The following is an 18,185-nucleotide window of genomic DNA, read 5'->3' as shown; positions in this document are numbered from 1 at the left end:
GCAAGCAAATTGCTTCATGGGTCTGCATAGGGACGAAGGGAAGGTGGGCTTGTCTCTGAGCGGCACGCCGGGGAAGGAGGCGAGCTCAGGCAGCAGTGCTGCTTTGTGCAGGATGCGTCCTCTCAGCTAACTCGGACCCAGAGGCAGACGCTGCTTCATGAATCCATATGACATCCCCTGTTGTCACAGCCATTTCTGTTGCCGGGGAGCTGTAGGGAGACTCATCACATTGAAAATCCTAGAATTATTCTGCCTCCAAAACCCGCTCACCTGCCTCGCAGCTGGGGGAAGGAGGTGTTTATCCTGTATGCTGAGGAGACATTGTTTCCTCCCGGCCTCTCATCCATCTCAGATTACCCCTGCAGATAAAGCTTTGCGAGCCCAAGGCTTTGGAAGCCATCCAGCCCGGCGCCCACCAGTGGGTGCCCAGCCTTCCACCAAGGGCCCTGTGCCTGCTCTGCCAGCTGCCTGGCACGTGCCACCGGCTCCCCCGTTAGCGGGAGCTGGGACGTGGGCGTGCGGAGGTGCAGCCCCCCGGTGCCCTGCCTGCCCCGTGGATGGCCCCCCGCGTGGGCGCTGCCACTGGAGGGAACAGGGGCTCCACTGCTGCGGGGCTGCTGGGGCTGCTGGAGGGGAGCGGCGTCCTGTGCCTGTCAGCCCCCTCCACCGCCAACCTGTGCTGCTTGTGCCCAGTCAGGCAGACGGCTGTCTCAGGGGATGGCTCTGTCCTTGGCCACGGTGCCTCCCGGGGCCAGCCAGCCAGAGATCAGTCCTTGCATGGATTTTAAGTATGTTGCTGCTCCCTGCCCTCTCAGAGAAGAACAAGCACTCCCTAGGTGCTTCACTATGTTACCTATTTGGTCATCTTCTCGGCATGGCAGCCAGCTGGTCCGTGCCCCAGACCACACCACAGCCAAGGTCTGGCTTTGCCAGTTTCCCAGCTGCCAGGCATTGCCCTGGTGCTCATCCAGCCTCCGCAAGCAGGCAGAGGCAGTCGAGAGCTGCTGTGGAATCATTCCAGGGGCTGCGAGGCGGAGTGGGCACCCCAGCCCAGGAGCCCAGACCCACATGCCAGCCACCTTACACAGCAGAGAGGGAGGGGGGAGAAAGTGCTTTGTCTGTGCCAAGCAGCATGGAGCAGCATGTGAAAAGTCCTCTCTGCCCCAGTGCTTGTTCTGCTCTCTGGCAGATAGAGGAAGAAACCACCATATGGGAGCCTTGGGGATTCTTCCGAGCTTGGGAAGAGTCGGATACATTTGTACCAAGACAAAGCCAAGAACTTGCAGAACAGCTCTGGTACTCAGTTTGCCCCATGTTCACGTCATGATGGAAGCCAGCTGCCATTGCCAGCGGAGCGAGAGCAGCCCCAGAGCCCAGCAGTCCCCGCTGCCCCACAGCAGAGCATCTCCTTCGCTCTTCAGAGCACGCGGCGTTCACTGCTGGATCCCGTATTCAGCACAAAGCTGGTCCCTACTATTGCAATGCACAGGCATGTAGGCACAAGTGCCCGCGCTTAGATCCACTCAGAATTTAAATGTTTTCTTTTTTCTCTTTTGGTGGGCATTTTGCTGGACAGTGGTAACCTTCGCTGTGGGTTTGAATGGGTTATGTGAATACAGCTTGGAGGAATGCAGGCTACTGTGCCAATAACAATGTCTCCAATACATCTTTAATGTAGACATTAATGTCATTTTATGTTAATTACATGCAAATTGATTATTAATGTATTTATTGAATGTTGACAGCTGGGTGACAATCTTCAGTAAATATGTTTTACTAATCAGTTAGCATTTAATTAATACCAAAATTCTCTCTAGGTTTAGTGAACATTAATTAGGCACCTCCGTCACTGCGCATGTTGCGGGATGTCCCTGGTGCTGCTGACAGGGCTCAACATCCTTGGCTGATGGGATGGGGCAGGGCAACAGGTCTGGGCAAGGAGCACAGGCACAGGGTCCTGGGCAGTTCGGTGCCTGTGGGCTCTCGGACCTCTGCTCTTGCTGTTTCTAGGAAGAAACATAGAACCTAATGGGACTTACTGACAGGGGAGAAGAATACACTAGATCTCTTCTAGAAATCTGCTCTTTGTGTGTTCTGCCTTGCTCCTGCACCACCGCGAAGCAGCAGCACAGGCACTGCTCTCATCCAGTCTCAGTGAGATGTCTGCAGTGTCTGTCCCCTGCATGTTACCTCGTTAGTGTTATCAGCAAGCTCTGGAGAGCCCCTTTCCTCATTAAACAAGGCTGCTTCCAATCACCCCTGTGCAGTAAAAGCAGCGTGCTGTTCCCACCTGCAGTGATCACTTTACTGCCCGTAGGACCCTTGGCTATGGCAAGGCATCGCACAGCCCCTGGCCAGCAGCGCAGGGCATTTCTTTATGCTGAATTTAAAACACCAAGCAGACTGATTCTTGAGCTGTGTGGCCAGCATTTTCTCTTGCCTCGCTGTCATGAGCAGGGCAGGAGCCACGCAGAGCCTTTGCCCCTGCCCCACCCGTTTGCAGCCACTGGCTGCAGCATCTCTCACCCGTCGGAAGAAGGCGAGCAGCATCCCCGAGACATCCATTGCAAAGACATCGGGGTCAGTAGCCGGGGAGCTGCTCCACCGCAGGACTGCCGCAGCACTGCTAGCTCTAATGGATCGATACTTCCGTCTTGTCATGCTAATTGCTCCTTGGTTGACATTCATGATGCTCTCCTGCTCCCTCCCTGTGTAAACTCTAGCTGGGATGCCAAGAAGTGGAAATACTGAGCCCTCAAAGCCTTGTGGGACAAGAGGGGTGGATGGCCAAGCTGCAGGGTACCGGCGTGCCCCTTCCCCATCACTTGGTGGCGGACAGGCCTGGGGGAAGCGGTCCTCAGTGCAGAGTGGAGGAGCACAGAGCCCCAACATGCAGCTGGATTGATCAGGAGCTGGTTATTTAGATATTAGTTAGAATAACTTTATTTTTGCTCAGCTGCTCTTTGTTTTCGTCACCCAGGCTGCCTGACACCCCCTCGGTGAGCAGAGGAGGCAGGTACCCCAGTGCAGCAGTCTCTGCCGTCCCTGAGTTGGACATACCGCTGCTGCCACGGGCGTGCGTGTCAGATCACACCTACCATATTGGCTTCCTGTCCCCAGAACATCAGGTTTTTGCAGCTAATGTGTGCGGGGGGGTGTCTCCTCCCAACAATCCCCACCCCCAGCAGCATCAGGCCTCTGCTGTTCAGGGTTTTGTTAAGCCGTTTAGTATTAATTGATTTTTTTTTCCATTTTTTCTTTCTTTCCCTGGGCGGGTCAATAGCTGGATGCTCAAGAGCAGAGGATCTATCAACTGCAGACCAAGCAGAGGGAGAGGCAGGCAGAACTGGAGCAGAAATGCAGCCGAATCCAGCAGCTCAGCCAAGACCCGGAGGCCAGCCACCAGCTGCAGGAGGAAGCTCAGAAGCAGGTAGGAAAATATGCCAGTCCACCCTAGCTTGGCAGCCCAGGCTGGGAAGGGAACTTCATTTAATGCATTCAGAGCAATAGTGATAATCTACTGTTCTCGTTTACATGGCAGCGTAAGGAAGGGCTAAAGATGCGAAAGCAAAGTCTGTCAAATCCCAGCAAGGAGGGGAAGGTCCAGGGAACCGAGGAGACAGCTGTGGCTCTGCTGACTGTAAATAGGTGCTAAGATTGCACTTGAGGATGTGGCTGCTGTAATGCACAGGCATTCTGGATGGTGCTCCTGCTGCTGACCTTGGAGAGAAGGGAACAGGATGGCCAGCAGAGAAAATCCCTCCCAGGACAGCACTGTCCTAGCTGGTGGTTAGGATGTGTAGCGAGCCACGAGACGAGGCTTGTTCAGATCTATTCCGCTGTGCTGCTGGGGATGAAATCCTCAGTTTGCTCCAGGACAGGCAGACAGTTAGGGTGGGAGTACCCTCATCGCCCTGCGGACCTGACAGGAGTCCTGTTGGGCAGTGCTTGTGCCAGCCCTCTCTGTGCCGGCTCCGTTTGCCCTGCCCGCTACAGTTCCTCTCTTCCTATCCCTGTATTCCAGAGGCTGCCAGGAGTCAGGCCGTTTGCTCAGACACCGTATTCCTCCTGCATGTGAATCTGGTTTGGGAGAGCATGTCACCCCCCCACCTCCTCAGCCACAGCATTGTCTGAGTGATGTCCACCTGTAGTCATGAGTGGATTTTGACCACGAGCTGTCATTCAGATCCATACGGCGAACAGAGGGTGAAGAGAGCTGATCCTGAAAATCTGTGCAGCTACTGCTGCTACACACTGCAGAATTACTTGCTTAACCTGCATCTGTCCTCCGTAGTATCCACTTCTCACCTCTTTCAGCACCACATAAGCCAGAAAAATTATGTCTATTCTAACTTTATAGTTAAATATTCTCAGTGTTCTGAAAGACTAAACCAGGTACTCTTGATACTGGAGAATCAGGCACCAGCATGCCGGACAGCAGGAATGAGCTCAGCACAGCTGGTTTGTCTGAGCAGCAGCTCAGAGGGCAGTGTTTTAAAATCAGGGAGGGGATGTTCCCTTATTAGTCAAAGTGGAAACATTTTGTTTCACGTATGTTCACATGATATGAACATATATGAACAATATCTATATCGCACCATATGTGAACACGACACAATGATTATGTTCATTTCATTTGAAAGGCAATAACGAGACGGTGTTCCATTTACTGCCAAGTCACCCATTGTTCTGTGTGTGAAGGGACAGCGCAGTGTGTGGGCTGCACTGCACGCTGCCAGTCTGTTTTCCGACTGCCCACTAGTGAAGGCTGGGTGCGGGAAGTTCAGTGCCTTTGTCTGGGTGTGTGAATGGTGGAGGACAAACAAATCTGCACATGTGTCAGTGCGTGCCCGTGTTTGGTACTGCATATGTATGCAGGTGACTGTGTACTGGTCTGTGCAAGGACAGCATGGCAGGGCAGGAATGACACTTCTCATTCTCCTTATATTTGGTCTTACCATCCTATCCCTCCATTCATTGATAACCAAGTTCAGCTGAGCCTAGCTGCTTGGGTTTGGTGTGGAAGAGCCAGCTCTAAACTTCCTCCTACAAAACTCGCAAATAAAGTACTCAACAAGCCTCTTATATAAAAATATAACACTATTCTGGCTCAGAACAGTGTTCTGCCTAGCTCTGTATCTGGCAGCAGCTCATGCCTGTGCCTGGGAAAGAGCTCTTTTCCCCTGGGAAAAACAAGGGAAGCTTGTGATATTACCCCAAGATGCTCGCCCACCTTCTGTGGTGAAGAGGTTTCCTGAGCCCAGGTGTGAGTCTTTGTGTTTAACAGCCCTTGAGGAATTTTCACCCACAAGTTGTCAAACTATTTTTGTAACTCAGATATTATCCAGCTTCTACAATGTCTTGTAGCAGTGAGTTCCACTGTTTAACTACATGTGGGATGCAGAGTCACCTCCTTGTGTTTATTTTGAACCTGTCCCCTGACAATTTCTGTGGTTTTATTGGAAGAGACCATGAACAGTCATTCCTTAGTCACTTTCCCTGTGACACTTCTAATTTTATAGTGTTCTGTCATGTTTCCTTTCCATCATCCTTCTTCCAGACAGAAGGGCCTCAATCTTCTTTTTTTCTTTTTTTGAGCTGGACGTGGTTGCTGATAAATCTCCTGGTTGGGGGGCTTTGGGCTCCCACAGTGGGCAGTCTGAGGATGCCTGTAGCAGGCTGCACACACCAGAAGCCCTCTGCAAGGAGTGTCAGGTGTAATTTAGCACTGGGAGCATGAGTTATGGCCCTGCCCTTCAAGGAAAGGCTAGCAGCACAGCCCTGCCTGTCAGCTGAGTCCCCCACCTGATCATGAGCTCTCCCGGTGAATGAATCAGGATTTGGCATATCGTTGTTTAATACAGCCCCATGCTAATGTCTTTTTGAAATGAAACCGAGAAAGCTGTTAACCTCAGTTAGCCAGCTGTCCTCACCGTGACCTGGATAAATCATCATAGCAGGAGCTCGGAAGAACACCACTCTTGCTGCTTTGGAAAATGGAGCTGGAAGGGAAGGACTGTGCTTCCAGCTCGTGCCAGGAAGGCTTCTCGGCACCAGGGCTGTGCAGAAAAAGCGCTGCTGTGTTCTCATGCCAGGGACCCTGCTGGTGCTCCGGGCTGGGTGGCAGCACAAAGCCCAGAGACTTGCAAAGGCCGGGGAGTCCCCTGGCACGCTCGCCCCGGTCCCCTGGCACGCTCCCCCCGGCAGGCAGCCACCGGCCGCGCGGCGTTGTACTGCGGGTGGGAGAAAGGCGCTGGGAGAGGAGAGGGTGAATTCCCACAGCGACCCCAGGGACTGGCTCCTTCCACCATTCAGCCGCTGGGCATCTCAGCATACAGCCCCAGCTCATGACCACGAGGTTTTCCATGTTCTTTCCCTTCGGCTGGAGGCTGGACTTTCTCCAGGGCAGTCTCCTTCACAACATCTGAAGGCAGTTAGCCTTGAGGTGCCCATCTCTGTGGTGGGAAAAGCTATAAAGAGGACAGTTTGGTGGATACCACAAAGAGATCTAGATCTGCTGGAGCAGGGCATTTCTCTCTGCAAAGCTATTTTGACTCTGGGAGCTGTTGTCTTTATAAAGGCCTCATTAATTTATCTGTTCTCACAGGGTACTCCTAGCTGCTGTCTCTTTTGTGTGGCAGTGAGTTCCACTAGATGGGTTTTCTTTTGTTGTTTCTGATCTGGCTGTTTTGTTGTTTGGATTTTTCTCCTGCATGACTGAAGAAAATCACAACACCAGCTGCATGTGAGAAGCGCCTGGAAAGAGGAACAAAGCCATCTGTTCTCCATGTCCACAAAGGCACACACAAGAACTAAGGGACATAGCCTGCATCAAGAAAGATTCAGGTTAGGAATAGTTTTCTAATGGGGAGGAGAACAAAACACATGAGCAGACTGCCAGGAGCCTGTGGATTTTTTTAAGGACAGATAAACAAAAAACAGGGTGCTTGTAGGTTCCCCTGGCTTAGAACTGGAAGATGGGCAATCAGCCTCTTGAGGTTCATGCCAGCCTTGCTCATTTCCTAAATCTATCCTTGCCCACACCTCGAAACCCAGCTCTACCTTCTTCAGAGCCCCACTGCAGTCTCCCTTAAGTGTTCACGTGCTACCAACACATCATTTCCCAGGCTGATTCCCCTTTCTAGCCAAGTGACCGCACTTGAGTCTTGGGGTGTGTGCCCGCATCCTACTGGGGTTCACCTGATCTCCACAAGACTTAGTCCCAGCTTTGTGCTTCAGGTGGTGTCACATCTCCAGCAGTGCTGGCTGCGTTCCCATGCTGAGTAGCGGTGCTGGTTTGTGGGAGCATCCTTCCACCTCGCTGTTACACTCCTGCAGGCTTGTTCACAGGAGGGGCTTGCTGGGGAGTACACACTAGTGTTTTCCCATGTAAATTCATCCTTATGTGTCTTCCTCATTAGTGATGTTCCTTCATCTCTCTTCTCAGGGAACAGGGTTCTGAGTGCTGTGGGCTAAAGATCTCCATATACACAGACTTCCCCCTTCCAGCCCTCCACAACTAAGGAGACCCGCCTAATCTGTCATACTGGAGCCTTAGCACTCACCTGAACATACTGGGCTGGTGGCTTGGCACTCCTTCACATGTTCCAGAGGAGCCTGCTGCCTGGGATGCTCCTGGGCAAAGACATGCTCCGTGGGATGAGCAGTGGCCTTGGTGCAGGTGGCTGAGAACTGATGCCAGGGCCCCAACTGAATCAGACAAGGATCAAGGAACAGTGCTGCAGCAAGGAATAGAACTGTGCGGCTGACAGCCTCTGAGCTGCTCCCTTTAGCGATACACCCATCAGTCTGCACTGCTTCCACTGGAACTGGTAGGTGACTTGTTTGCTGAGCTGCGTTCAGGAACTGGCATGCGGAAAGAAAGCTGGATTTTCCCCTTTTGCTACCTACTTGTCTGGTCACAGGTTACCCAGTAGCCAAAACATGTGCTTCAACATATGCTGAATAGAGCAAGTGGGGCCTGGAGGATGTCAGAGGGTGATGAAGGCTCTGATACCACCATCTGTATGACATGTGCTGCTGTGCCTCAGGCTTTGGTCTGAGCACTGCAGTTCCACCCTTGGTGGTAAACATAAGAGTAGATGAGGCAGAGATGGGAGTGTAGATTTGCTATCAGAACTTTTGGATTCAATTTCCATTCTTGGTAGAATAGTTGTGTGCAGTTTCTTCCATGTGCTGCTTTGCAAATGAATTGTGCAGGACGTGGCTATCAGTCAGAGACCACCTGGAGAGCAAGGTCAGCTTGATGGCATGTAGTCTTGCTGTGCAGTGGCTGGCCCAAGCAACACGGAGGTCAGGCTCTGACTGATGGAAAAGTCTCGCCTCTGCTCCTTGATGGCTGTAGGAGTCCACTGCCCCTTGTTTACCTCCTGCTGTTTGAGTGCAGTCATGGAACTGCAGTAGCTGGATAGGCGGAATTGCCTGGGTATCAGTGGTTGATCTATTTGCTTTCTTCTCAATAAGCAATGGGGTGCAGTTCGTAGCAAGATGTGCGTTGCCCACCCACTGAGCCTCGCAGCGCAGCACCCACTTGGCTTACGGGTTCTCACTGGGAGGGTGTAATGTGCACAGGCATATGCTGTGTACCATGTACCAGGACTCAGCGCAGCTCACACAGACATCCCAGCACCATCAGTAGGCAGATGGGGCCAGAAACACACACAGCCAGTGGGAACTGCAAGTGGAGGTGAACTGTGTTATTTGTGTAGATGCTGGTGAGGAACCCCGCCAGGTACCTGGGTCTGAGAGCCAGTTCTACAACACAGACATTAAAGAGGGAATAAAGAAAATAATAAAGCATTGACCAAAATGATCTGCAAGGCTGATTTCTCTCCATGCAGCTTCTGAAGGAGCAGTCTTTGGGGCTGTGGAGAAATAGGCAGCCTCCAGGCTGTGAGGCTAATGCAGAGCAACGGCTGTTTGTATAGCTGCAGAGCCTTTAAGAGAGACTTGGGAAAACTAGCTTGGATTCCAATGAATATTTACAATTACACTGCTCCAAAGCTGAATCCAATCACAGCACTGCAGTATGCAGGCTTGGTGCATCAAAAGAAAATGAGAGGAAAGCAGGAAAGATGGAGTTGCCTTTGGAGAGACTTATAAGCACAGATCTCTCTGCTTGTGGCAGAACTAAAATGCTTTATTTCTGGTAGGAGCAATTTATTCTTCAGGCATTTTGCTTGATATTAGAAAGTGCCTGTCTGTTTTTTGAAGTGAGAGTCTTTAGTAGATGGTCTTTAATTCAGAATGGAAAGTGTGGTAGTCCATAATTTTGAGGCTGTACTAACGAACTCCAGAAATCGGGGAGCATTTCCAAACTAGACCAGGGGCCCCTTTCAGCCGCTGCATTCATGTTTACCATGTGGAACCGTGTGGCTGGGCAGAGCTACCCTTGTTAAAACCATGCCTCTAATATGATATTTGGCCAATTACCATGCTCTGCCACTAAACAGGACAACCTAACAGAGAAAAGAAAGGGAAATGCTGGCTGAACATTCATTGGCCTCTTCTTTTCTGCAGTGGAAGGTATGCAAAAGTAATGGTGTAGGAGAATCACTGCATGATAAAAAGATGGAGGCTCTGTGACCACTAGATTGCTCCAGAGCTGTGTGCAGCAGAATAGGAAGTGTGTGAGAAAGCAGCGGCACTGCTTGAAGTGGAACAGCACCAAGCAGCTCGCCTCCAGGAGCTGCTCGGGTGGCTGGCCCATATCGCCCACCAACGAATGGTGCCAAGGGAAACTCTTGCATTCTCTGACTTGTGTTGGTACTTGGGAGAGCGTAGGAAAGGGCTTGGCTAAAGGGGCACCCATCTGGATGCTTTAAGAAGACCTACAATGTGTCTCATCAGTTTCATATATTGGGAGCTTTTATGGAACTGACACACTGGAACAGCTGTGAAAGAAGGTAGGTGTGAGAAGAGACAAAAGCACAGAGCAGACTGGGGACAATATGGATCCCATAAGCAGCAATTACATTTCTTACTGTGATGCTGCCTGCACATCAGTCACCAGTGCTACCAAAGCACAGCTGCAGCACTGAACGCTGCCTGCTGCTCTTAACATATGGGGGCTGCGAATAACCTTGGGCCTTGGTGTGGTCCTACAGCACCAAACCACCACTGCTCTTGATTACAAATATTTGAGGTATATCATCACATTCAACCATGCAGGCATTCCTTAGCATCATGGCAGCATGAGAGCAGATGCTTTGAGAGAAGTCAGGTTAGGATTTACACTAGAAGAACGTGCAATTGCTTTGACATGGTGTGCACTTAGAAGCACACCTGACCTGGGAAAGCGACATCTGAAGGGCTAGCCTCCTCCATCCCCAGGGCCCCAGCAGGCAGTATGTCTCCACCCCTGAGCAGGGGGCAGCGTGTTGCTGTTTTCAGACTGTGCGTAATCCCTTTGTGTGTTGTGAAGATGATGCTTTTGCCTGGTGCATTTCACCTTGTGGCTGCACAGATCCCTTCTGCCGGATGGCAGTCTTAAAGGACGCTGATGGGAAATCCCAGGAAGCTGGTCTCTGATCTGAGTCACACTGCTGGTGCAGGGAAGCATTCTGTCACATGCAAGGCATGGCACGGGGTGTTCCCTGCAGCTTGGCACGTACTGAAGTTGATAGCCCTCAGCAGGAACTTGCATTCAGTATTATGCTGTCTAAGAGGCTTAAAATCAACTGTGAAGTTTCAGCGTAGCTACAAAAAACTGTTTTCAGTTTCTCCACCAGCAGAAGGAGACAGTGCAGTTTGGTGATGGATTCTTGGAATCTGGCTAGTGCATCTGCAGTGGGGCATTTGGAATCACGTCATCATACAAAAAACAGTCATTCATTTCATTCATTTGAAGTTGTCTTGCAGGAACGGCAGTGAAAACAAGAAATGGGACAGAGCCCAGTACTGTGTGTGGCAGAACAACAGTGCAGTTTGGTACCCACCAGGAAGCCACTGTGACCCATCTTGCTCTCTGCAACCTATTGCAGGCTCTTATACCAGCTCCTGACAGACACCAGTTGCTGTGGCCAAAACCAGCACTCCAGCTGACCAAAGGAGGAGCAGCATGCTTACACAAATCTGGTAAACCCACAGCCTGCTGAAAAACTACCAGACAGTTGCTAGAGCTCTACACTGGGCTCTCATTATTTCCATAGTGGGAACTGCGTAGTCGGACTTGCGCTGGCTGGGACAATTGAGCAGGCTCTGCTGTGCCCCCCCGTCTGACCACGTAGCCCTGAGAAGGTAAGCACCGACACTGCTGTGCGGAGGTATAGGAAAGTGGGGAAGGGCTGACAGTGGCCTCTGTTAGCTGTAGAGCCCAGAGGGGAGGATGGCTGGCGGCGCTCCTCCAGGTGGAGGAAAAATCTCTGCAGGGCTAGAGGATCCTGGGCTGTGAGCAGTGTCACGTCAGAAGGCAGTGCTTGGGTGGGTGCCTCCCACACACATACCACAGCAACAAGAACCACTTGTAGTTCTGTGACAGTAAAAGTTGGATACAGTTAGAGATGGCTGTAAACTGGTGTATGTACTCTGCAAAAAAAAAAGTCTCACCAAACATTAATGGTCAAACATTTCTTAGAAAACTGCACAGATGTTACCCACTATCACTGGTAACAGTGCATGTGTAAACAGCCATTGCTGCAAACATCCCGGGAGCTGCTACAGCTTCTCTGCTGGTGTCTCTTCACACTCCTTCCCCCCTCGCTATCACTCAAGCATGGCACCTTGCTCCCCGACCTGCTCCAGAGGCCAGAACTTGAGAAGTGCGCTGGCTGAGGCACCCCTCGTTCAGCACAGGTGAGTGCACACCTCACAGCTCCAGTGCCTGTGGCAAACCCAGGTGCCTGTGGGACCCCCGCATTTCCCCTGGGGAGCAGCAGCCGACCGGCGTTGCCTCTCCTGCGTGATGTGCTCTGGAGGCATGCAGCACAACGTGAGGCTGCCTCAGACGGGACCCCACGTTCCAGACGCATCGGGCTGTGCAGAAGCCCATGTGTCATGGATGTGGGAGCAGATGACTTCCCAGCTGTGGGCAGCAGCACCTTGCTCTCTGAGACTCCTCTGGCCTGGCCGAGTCCCCTAAGGAGGCCACTGGGCAACCCTCATGCCCCAGGGACCCTCAGCACCCTGCAAGCCGCGTCCAGGCAGCAGCTCCCAGGGCCCACGCTGCCGCTTGTGCCCAGGGCAGAGGGGCTCCCTGACCTGCAGGAGGGCATGTGCCTCAAACCCAGCCCCAGGGCTCCCAGTGAGGACAAAGCAAGGCTTTCATGTGGAAGTGGGCCAGCTGACTCAACAGCAAAGGAGGTGTTGGCTAGACACCCTGGCAGCTCCTTGTAGAGAGGGACTGAGACACAGAGGCTTCTGCTGTCCTTACTGCCAGCTCTGCCACTGCTGAGAGTGAGCATTACTTAGAAGCGGATTAGTCTATGAAGGCTCACCTGTGCCCTGACACGGGGGACCACTGCAAATTTTTAAGCTAGGCTTTTTGGATACAGCTCCTTAAAAAAGGAGAACAGACTGATACTGAGAGCAGGCAGGATCAGTCCTTGCAAAGGAGCCTGGAGCAGTGAAGGAAAGAAAACTCCGCGATCAGCTGGAAGTCTGTCTAGCTCACTGCCTCATCTCTGACAGTAGCCAAGAACTGCTCTCTTGGTCAGCGTAAAAAAGAGGGCAGAGATACTGCGGTGCTGCTCAGAATACTCTGTGAGCCTCCAGTGATCTACAGCTCAGAGGCTTCAGAAGCAAAAGTGGGGTCTTGCATTTAATCAACATAAGTGGATATTTTTCTCCCATTAAAAGGTTTAATTTCTTTTTGAATGCATATAAACTTTGGGAGCCCACCACATCCTGTCCTGTGCGAAGCAATCTGACACAACATACGACATTAAAAAAAACCACAACTTTTTTTTGTTTTGTAGTTGTTACCTGCTAATTTATGGGGTGCTGACAGTTCTTACATTGGAGGGACAACGAGAAATCATACTGCAGACAACCTCTAGATGCCAAACTCAATTTTATAATCCTCTTCAGTCATTTCTTTTCCAGACCAAAGAGACTACCTACTTTTTCCTCACATGGAAAATATTCTTTGTATGTGATCATCCTTGTTGCTCTTCTCTGAAGCACTTCCAACTCTATTTTTCTTGAGAGAGGCAGACCAGAGCTGCATATAGTAATCACAGTGCAACTTTCACTATGGATCTATTCAGTGGCATAACTGTGATCTGTTCTCCATTATTTTCTGAATAATTCTTAACAGTCAGTTTGCCTTTTGGGCTGCTCCTGGGCACTGAGCAAACATTTCCATAGAACCATCTCTACATCTATATCTGGTTTTATCTAGCACAGCCCCAAGCCCTCACTCCTGAGAAGGGACTAGAGTGATGGCAGCTGGGACTGCAAGCGAAATCTTGTAAGAAAGAAAGTGCAAATGCCCCAGAACTTCAGCAGGGTTAAGACCACCTGGCTGTCTCATACCTTCAAGATACGACAGCTGCTAAACATCTGAAACACAAGAAATGATGAATTAAGATCAGCCTCACAACACTGCAGCCCTGTTCTCTTCCAGGCACGTCACTGAGCAGCAGTCCCATGTGAGAGGCTGCATAACACTGTGGGAAGAGCGCCGGAGCCTGCTCTCCACTGAAGCAAAACTCTGGTCAGGTCAGGCAGACCCACATTTGCCCTGCACTTGGACACCAAGCCTCTTTCAAGAAAACACCGGCGCCTGTTGAATATGGTCACCCTTTCAGCCTTGTTGCAAGGATTCCTTTGGAGATCCCACCTTCATTACCATACCAAGTACAAAGGCCACCGTTACACAGGACCGTTGATGGCCCACGTGGTACAGGGACAGGCCCACACACTTCAGCTGATGCAGCCTGCACGGTTCAGTGCTGAGTAGCAGCTGGCTTCATTGCCCAAGAATTCTGCCAGGTGGTTCCCACTCACCTTTCACCCTTCAGCACAAGCACACCTAGCCAGTGAATGCAGCTGGAGTCCCTGCAGATAAACACTGATGTGAAGTCATTATCGATGAACACAAATAATGGCACGTTCTCTTAGTCCTTCTTTGCATTTTCTTTCTGTAGGTTCACAGACAGAGCAGGAAAGGATCACGCAGTTTGACCTGTACCTGCAGTCAAGAAAATTTCACCATGTTACTGCCAAATTCCATAACTTGTTTAACGAAGGCACCTTCAGACAGGTGTTCAACTAGACTTGAAGACATCAAGAGATGGCTTCCTCCCTTGGCAATCAAACCCCTTGCATCACTCCTGATTTTTTTTTCTCTCACTATTGCTGTGCCAGTGGGGCTAATGAGGCTTTCTACGCAGCTGCAGTATGGCCTTGACTTCTGTCTCTCCTGTTTTTGATGCTTTCTCTTTTCTCTGTCTTAGAATATTCCTTTCTTTTTGGCCAGAGAATTAAGGTTAACCACAAGGAAAGGAAGGGCATTAGGATCCTCTCTTTCTGCCTCTTTCTGGATTCCCATGCCCACCTGCCCTGTGGAGGTTCCCCCTGTGGTCCCCACCACAGGAGGCTTTTTTCGCTTACCGGCTCCCTCGGGTTTCTGTCTCTCCTCAGCCTCCTTGTTTTCCCCTTGTCTTTTGCCACCTGCTCTTGCCGTTGCTGCTGGTTCTGGAGGAGGCCCCCAGAGCCCAAACCGATGCAGCTGTCCAGGTGCACCATCCACCTCCCAGCAGCTCAGTAACTGCAAGAACCACTGAGGCTTCGTGTTCTGTGACCAGACCTGAGCAGCACTGCTTTTCCTTCACTCGCGCCTTCCTTCTTCCAGCAGGATCTCTGCTTTCTGCTCATTTCTAGCTCATGATTCCTCCTAGGAACACGCAGCAGCTCCTACACAGCTTACCTATGTCCTTAACCCACAGACATAAGAAACCAAGAGGCAGCTTGCAGTAGCAGCAGTGGAAGTGGTTGCCATGATGGGGTAAATACAATCAGCACTGAGAGAGGCACTGCCAGCACGCTGGTGCTGGGCAGGAGGCAGCCCCAGCATGATGGTGCATGCTTCACCTTCGCAGGGCGGCTCCCGTGCTGGCCTGCGGGTGCCTCTCATCCTGGGTGGAGGTGCTTAAAACCCAGCTAGACACAGCCCCGCACAGCCTGCACCCGCTGACCCTACCTGGGCAGGGGGGTAGACTAGATGGTCTCAAGGGGCCCCTGCCCTGTGCTGCTGTGACGCTGGGCGGGGCCCCCCCCAGGGCGCTGGGAAGGCACAGGGGGCAGCAGCCTCTGCTCTCTCAGCGAAGCCCCCGGCGGTTCCTCCAACACCAGCACCTGCGTCGTCGTGCCAGGGACCAGCCGAGGTACCTGGCGCTGAGCAATGGGAACGTCAAAGGGTGGCTTCTGTGTGACGGCTGGGTGGGCCCCCAGCCCTCCCCCCCCGGCCTCCCTGCTGCCCCCAGCCCACCGCCCGTGCCCCTGGGGAGGGCAGGGGGCAAGGCAGTGGGGCACGGGGGCGGCTCTGCCCCAGGCTCTGGCTTGGGCTCCCAGCCCAGCGCAGCAGGGCAGGTTCCTCCCTGGCTTTGCCGCCGCGGCCGTCTCCCCCTACTCTGTTTGAACGCGTGCAGTGCTTAACTTCTCCCGCCTCTGGAGGGGACCCTCTCTTAAGAGGTGCAATGTTTTCTCAGTAAGTGTTGGTCACGGCAGGGCCCCGGGAAGGATAACGAGACCCTCCGGCGCAGGGCCCAGCCGCCCGCAGCCCGCCCGCGCCGCCGCGGCCCCCTGCAGCCGGCCCAGCGCCGGGGCTCAGGCCAGGGCTGCCCGCTCCCGCTGCACACACGCAACTGGAAACGGGCGCTGCAACTGCACAGCAATAACCTTCAAGGCTCATTAAAATTCCACGAACGCAAACCCTGTTCCCGTTTTCCCTTTCACGAACCCCGCCGGCGGGTCGGGACCCACCGCCCCCCTCCCTCCGCGCCCCGGCCCAGCGCTGCCCCTGGCTCCTCGGCCCGGCCCGGGGGAGCACGGCGCGGCCCCGGGGAGGGCCCCGGCCAGGCCGGTGGGGGAGATGCGGCCGCGGCGGCAGGGCGGCCCTGGCCGCTCCAGCCGTCTAGCGGCAACGGCTCGGGGCTGCCTCCGGGCCGGGCAGCGCCCCGACTCGCGGAGCGGCAGAACGGGCCGCCCGGGGCGGCGAGGCGGCGGCCGCGGGAGAACAAAGGTGCCCGGAGCCGCCCCGCGCCGGCGGCCGCTGGGAGGAGCCGCCGTCCCGGCGAGCGGCGCAGCGCGGGCCGCGAGCGACCCCTGCCGGGCGGCGCCAGCAACGCGGAGGGATCCGGGACGAGGCGGCTGTCGTGGCCGTGGCCGTGGCCGTGGCCGTCCGCCGTGAGCAGCCGCCCGGCCCGGCCTGCCGCCTGCGACTGCGCCTCCTGTGCTCCTCGGCCTCTGGTCCTGGGCCGCCCGCCGCCGCAGCCCCCAGCCCACCGCCCCCTCGTGGCCCCGCTCCCCTCCGACCGCCCCGGCCTTCGGACCCCGGCACGCGAAAGCGGTTGCCCCCTCCCCTGCAGCATCCAGTGCTTCCAGCCCCTGGCTCCCTTCCAGGCCGTTCCCTCCCCTTTTGGCCTCCCCTGCCTTTTCAGTCTCGCTGTCTTCTGGGCTCCAGCTCTCTGCCTCCACGCAGCTGCTTGTGTGTCGTCCCCTCTTGCCAGCCTCACCGTCCCCTTCAGACCTCCCCTGACTCTTCAGGCTCTGCACCCCCTCCAGCCACCCCTTCCCCTTCTGTATACCCCCCACGCTATGTTTTGGACCTCATGCGGGTTTTTTCAGTCTGCTGTCTGGCCTCAAAACTCTTAACGGACTGCTCCTTCTTTTTGCACTACCACACCACGTACCACACACACCCCTCTAATCCTCTGCCCTTGTTTAAGCCTCACACTCCTTTTTGCAGCCTTGCCCTCCATGTCTGGCCTCCTGCACACTGATGGCCACTCTTTTTAAGCCTCCCCGTGTCTCTTCTTTAGGCAAGAAGAGGCATCTTCTTTTCTGCACTGCATGTCTGGTGGATGGGAGGGTGCACGCAGCCTGGGGAGAGGCATCTTTCATACTATCCTGGTCTCAGCAAACAAGCATAGACACAAAGTAGAGCTGAAAAATTGCAGAACAATAAAAAAACATGAAACCTCTAAATTGTGGGATGCCAGGTGTTACCACAGCTGCCATTTTCACCTTTATCAGGTCTTAGGCATGTGCTTGATTTCTGTGGTGCATGTAAGGCGGGGGTGGTGGTGGTGGGGTGTCTGGTTATTTTAAGAATTCTTTTTAGCTTCTGTTTTTACAAATGACATCCACAGATCACTTCATGTTCAGGTTGAGGAAGAGATCGGAATGAGATTGGGTTTCCGTTAGTGCTTACTTCCCCCCACTTTGTTTTTCCTTCTCCCCCCTGCCATAGGCTGAGCATATACCTACCATCCGAGCATGCTCAAAAGCACTTATGTTGTATTTGCAAGTGTTTGTTTCTCGGGAAGGAGTTGGGCCACATGAGGATGAAGACTGGTTAAACAAAAAAAAAAAAAAAAAAAAAGCAGCTATTTTTGCTGTGGTTAGAATTTTTTTACATGCAGGTATTTTTCCACTCATTCCGTAACTCAGAAATAGTTGAAAGGAGGTTAATCAAACATTTGAATTAAATGCATCCTCATGCAAAGGGTCAGCATGAAAAATTTAGCTGCAAAACAGAAGTGTTTCAGAAGTTCAGCCTGGGTAGGAGATGATCACATCCATCGTCCACTCAGCCTGGAAACACTGAAGCACACATAACCTCTGCTCACCTGCCACACACAAACAGACCCTCTGAGCAGGACTAAAAACCTGAGTGAAGCTCTCAGCCCAAGATCTCTTTCAATAGTTCCACAATAGCTTACCCAGCCTGGATCACCCCTTTGAGCAGAAGCCCCAGGATGGCCGTGTCTGGCTCAGAGCACCAGCTGCTGCAGTGATGACCCAGCGCGGCATCTCCCACCCCAGCACAGGACCACCAGAATTAGTGTCTGCTTTGGAGTCAGTAACTGGGTGACCAGAGATGGAACAAGCTGTCCAAACTTTGTTTTAAATGTCCACTGATGGCACATTTCCTTTACTCTGCCAACTATTAATGTTCATGCTCATTCAAGTTTGGCTTGTTTCATCTTGCACTTCATCAG

General features: G+C 52.9%; 2 protein-coding genes across 38 annotated transcripts in view; both read left to right on the top strand.

The window, feature by feature from the left end:
- LOC308053655 (uncharacterized protein) overlaps positions 1-14,080 on the top strand; it is a 130,780-nt gene extending 116,700 nt beyond the window's left edge. For 34 of the 37 annotated variants that reach the window (XR_013923716.1, XR_013923717.1, XR_013923724.1 and 31 more), the window contains 2 exons: positions 3,284-3,430; positions 6,724-14,080. Coding sequence is in view for 2 of the 37 variants with exons in the window: in XM_080365188.1 (XP_080221314.1) it covers positions 3,284-3,430; positions 6,724-6,816 (240 nt within the window). In the remaining 35 variants the exon portion in view is untranslated. The remainder of the gene's footprint in view (positions 1-3,283; positions 3,431-6,723) is intronic. The other 3 variants (XR_013923743.1, XR_013923744.1, XM_080365189.1) reach the window with 3 other exon arrangements.
- On the top strand, positions 13,850-17,592 carry LOC308072963 (uncharacterized protein; the record flags this gene model as incomplete). Its single annotated transcript, XM_080410606.1, has 3 exons — positions 13,850-13,861; positions 15,180-15,347; positions 15,691-17,592. 3 exons carry the CDS (start codon positions 13,850-13,852, stop codon positions 16,834-16,836), a joined length of 1,326 nt encoding a protein of 441 aa, XP_080266732.1. The 3' UTR covers positions 16,837-17,592.
- Positions 17,593-18,185: the final 593 nt, after the last annotated feature.

The sequence above is a fragment of the Falco punctatus genome, assembly GCF_963210335.1.
Source record: "Falco punctatus genome assembly, chromosome: 14".
NCBI lineage: Eukaryota > Metazoa > Chordata > Aves > Falconiformes > Falconidae > Falco > Falco punctatus.
Note: the sequence above shows the minus strand (reverse complement) of the source record. Positions and strands in the feature narration are given on the sequence as shown.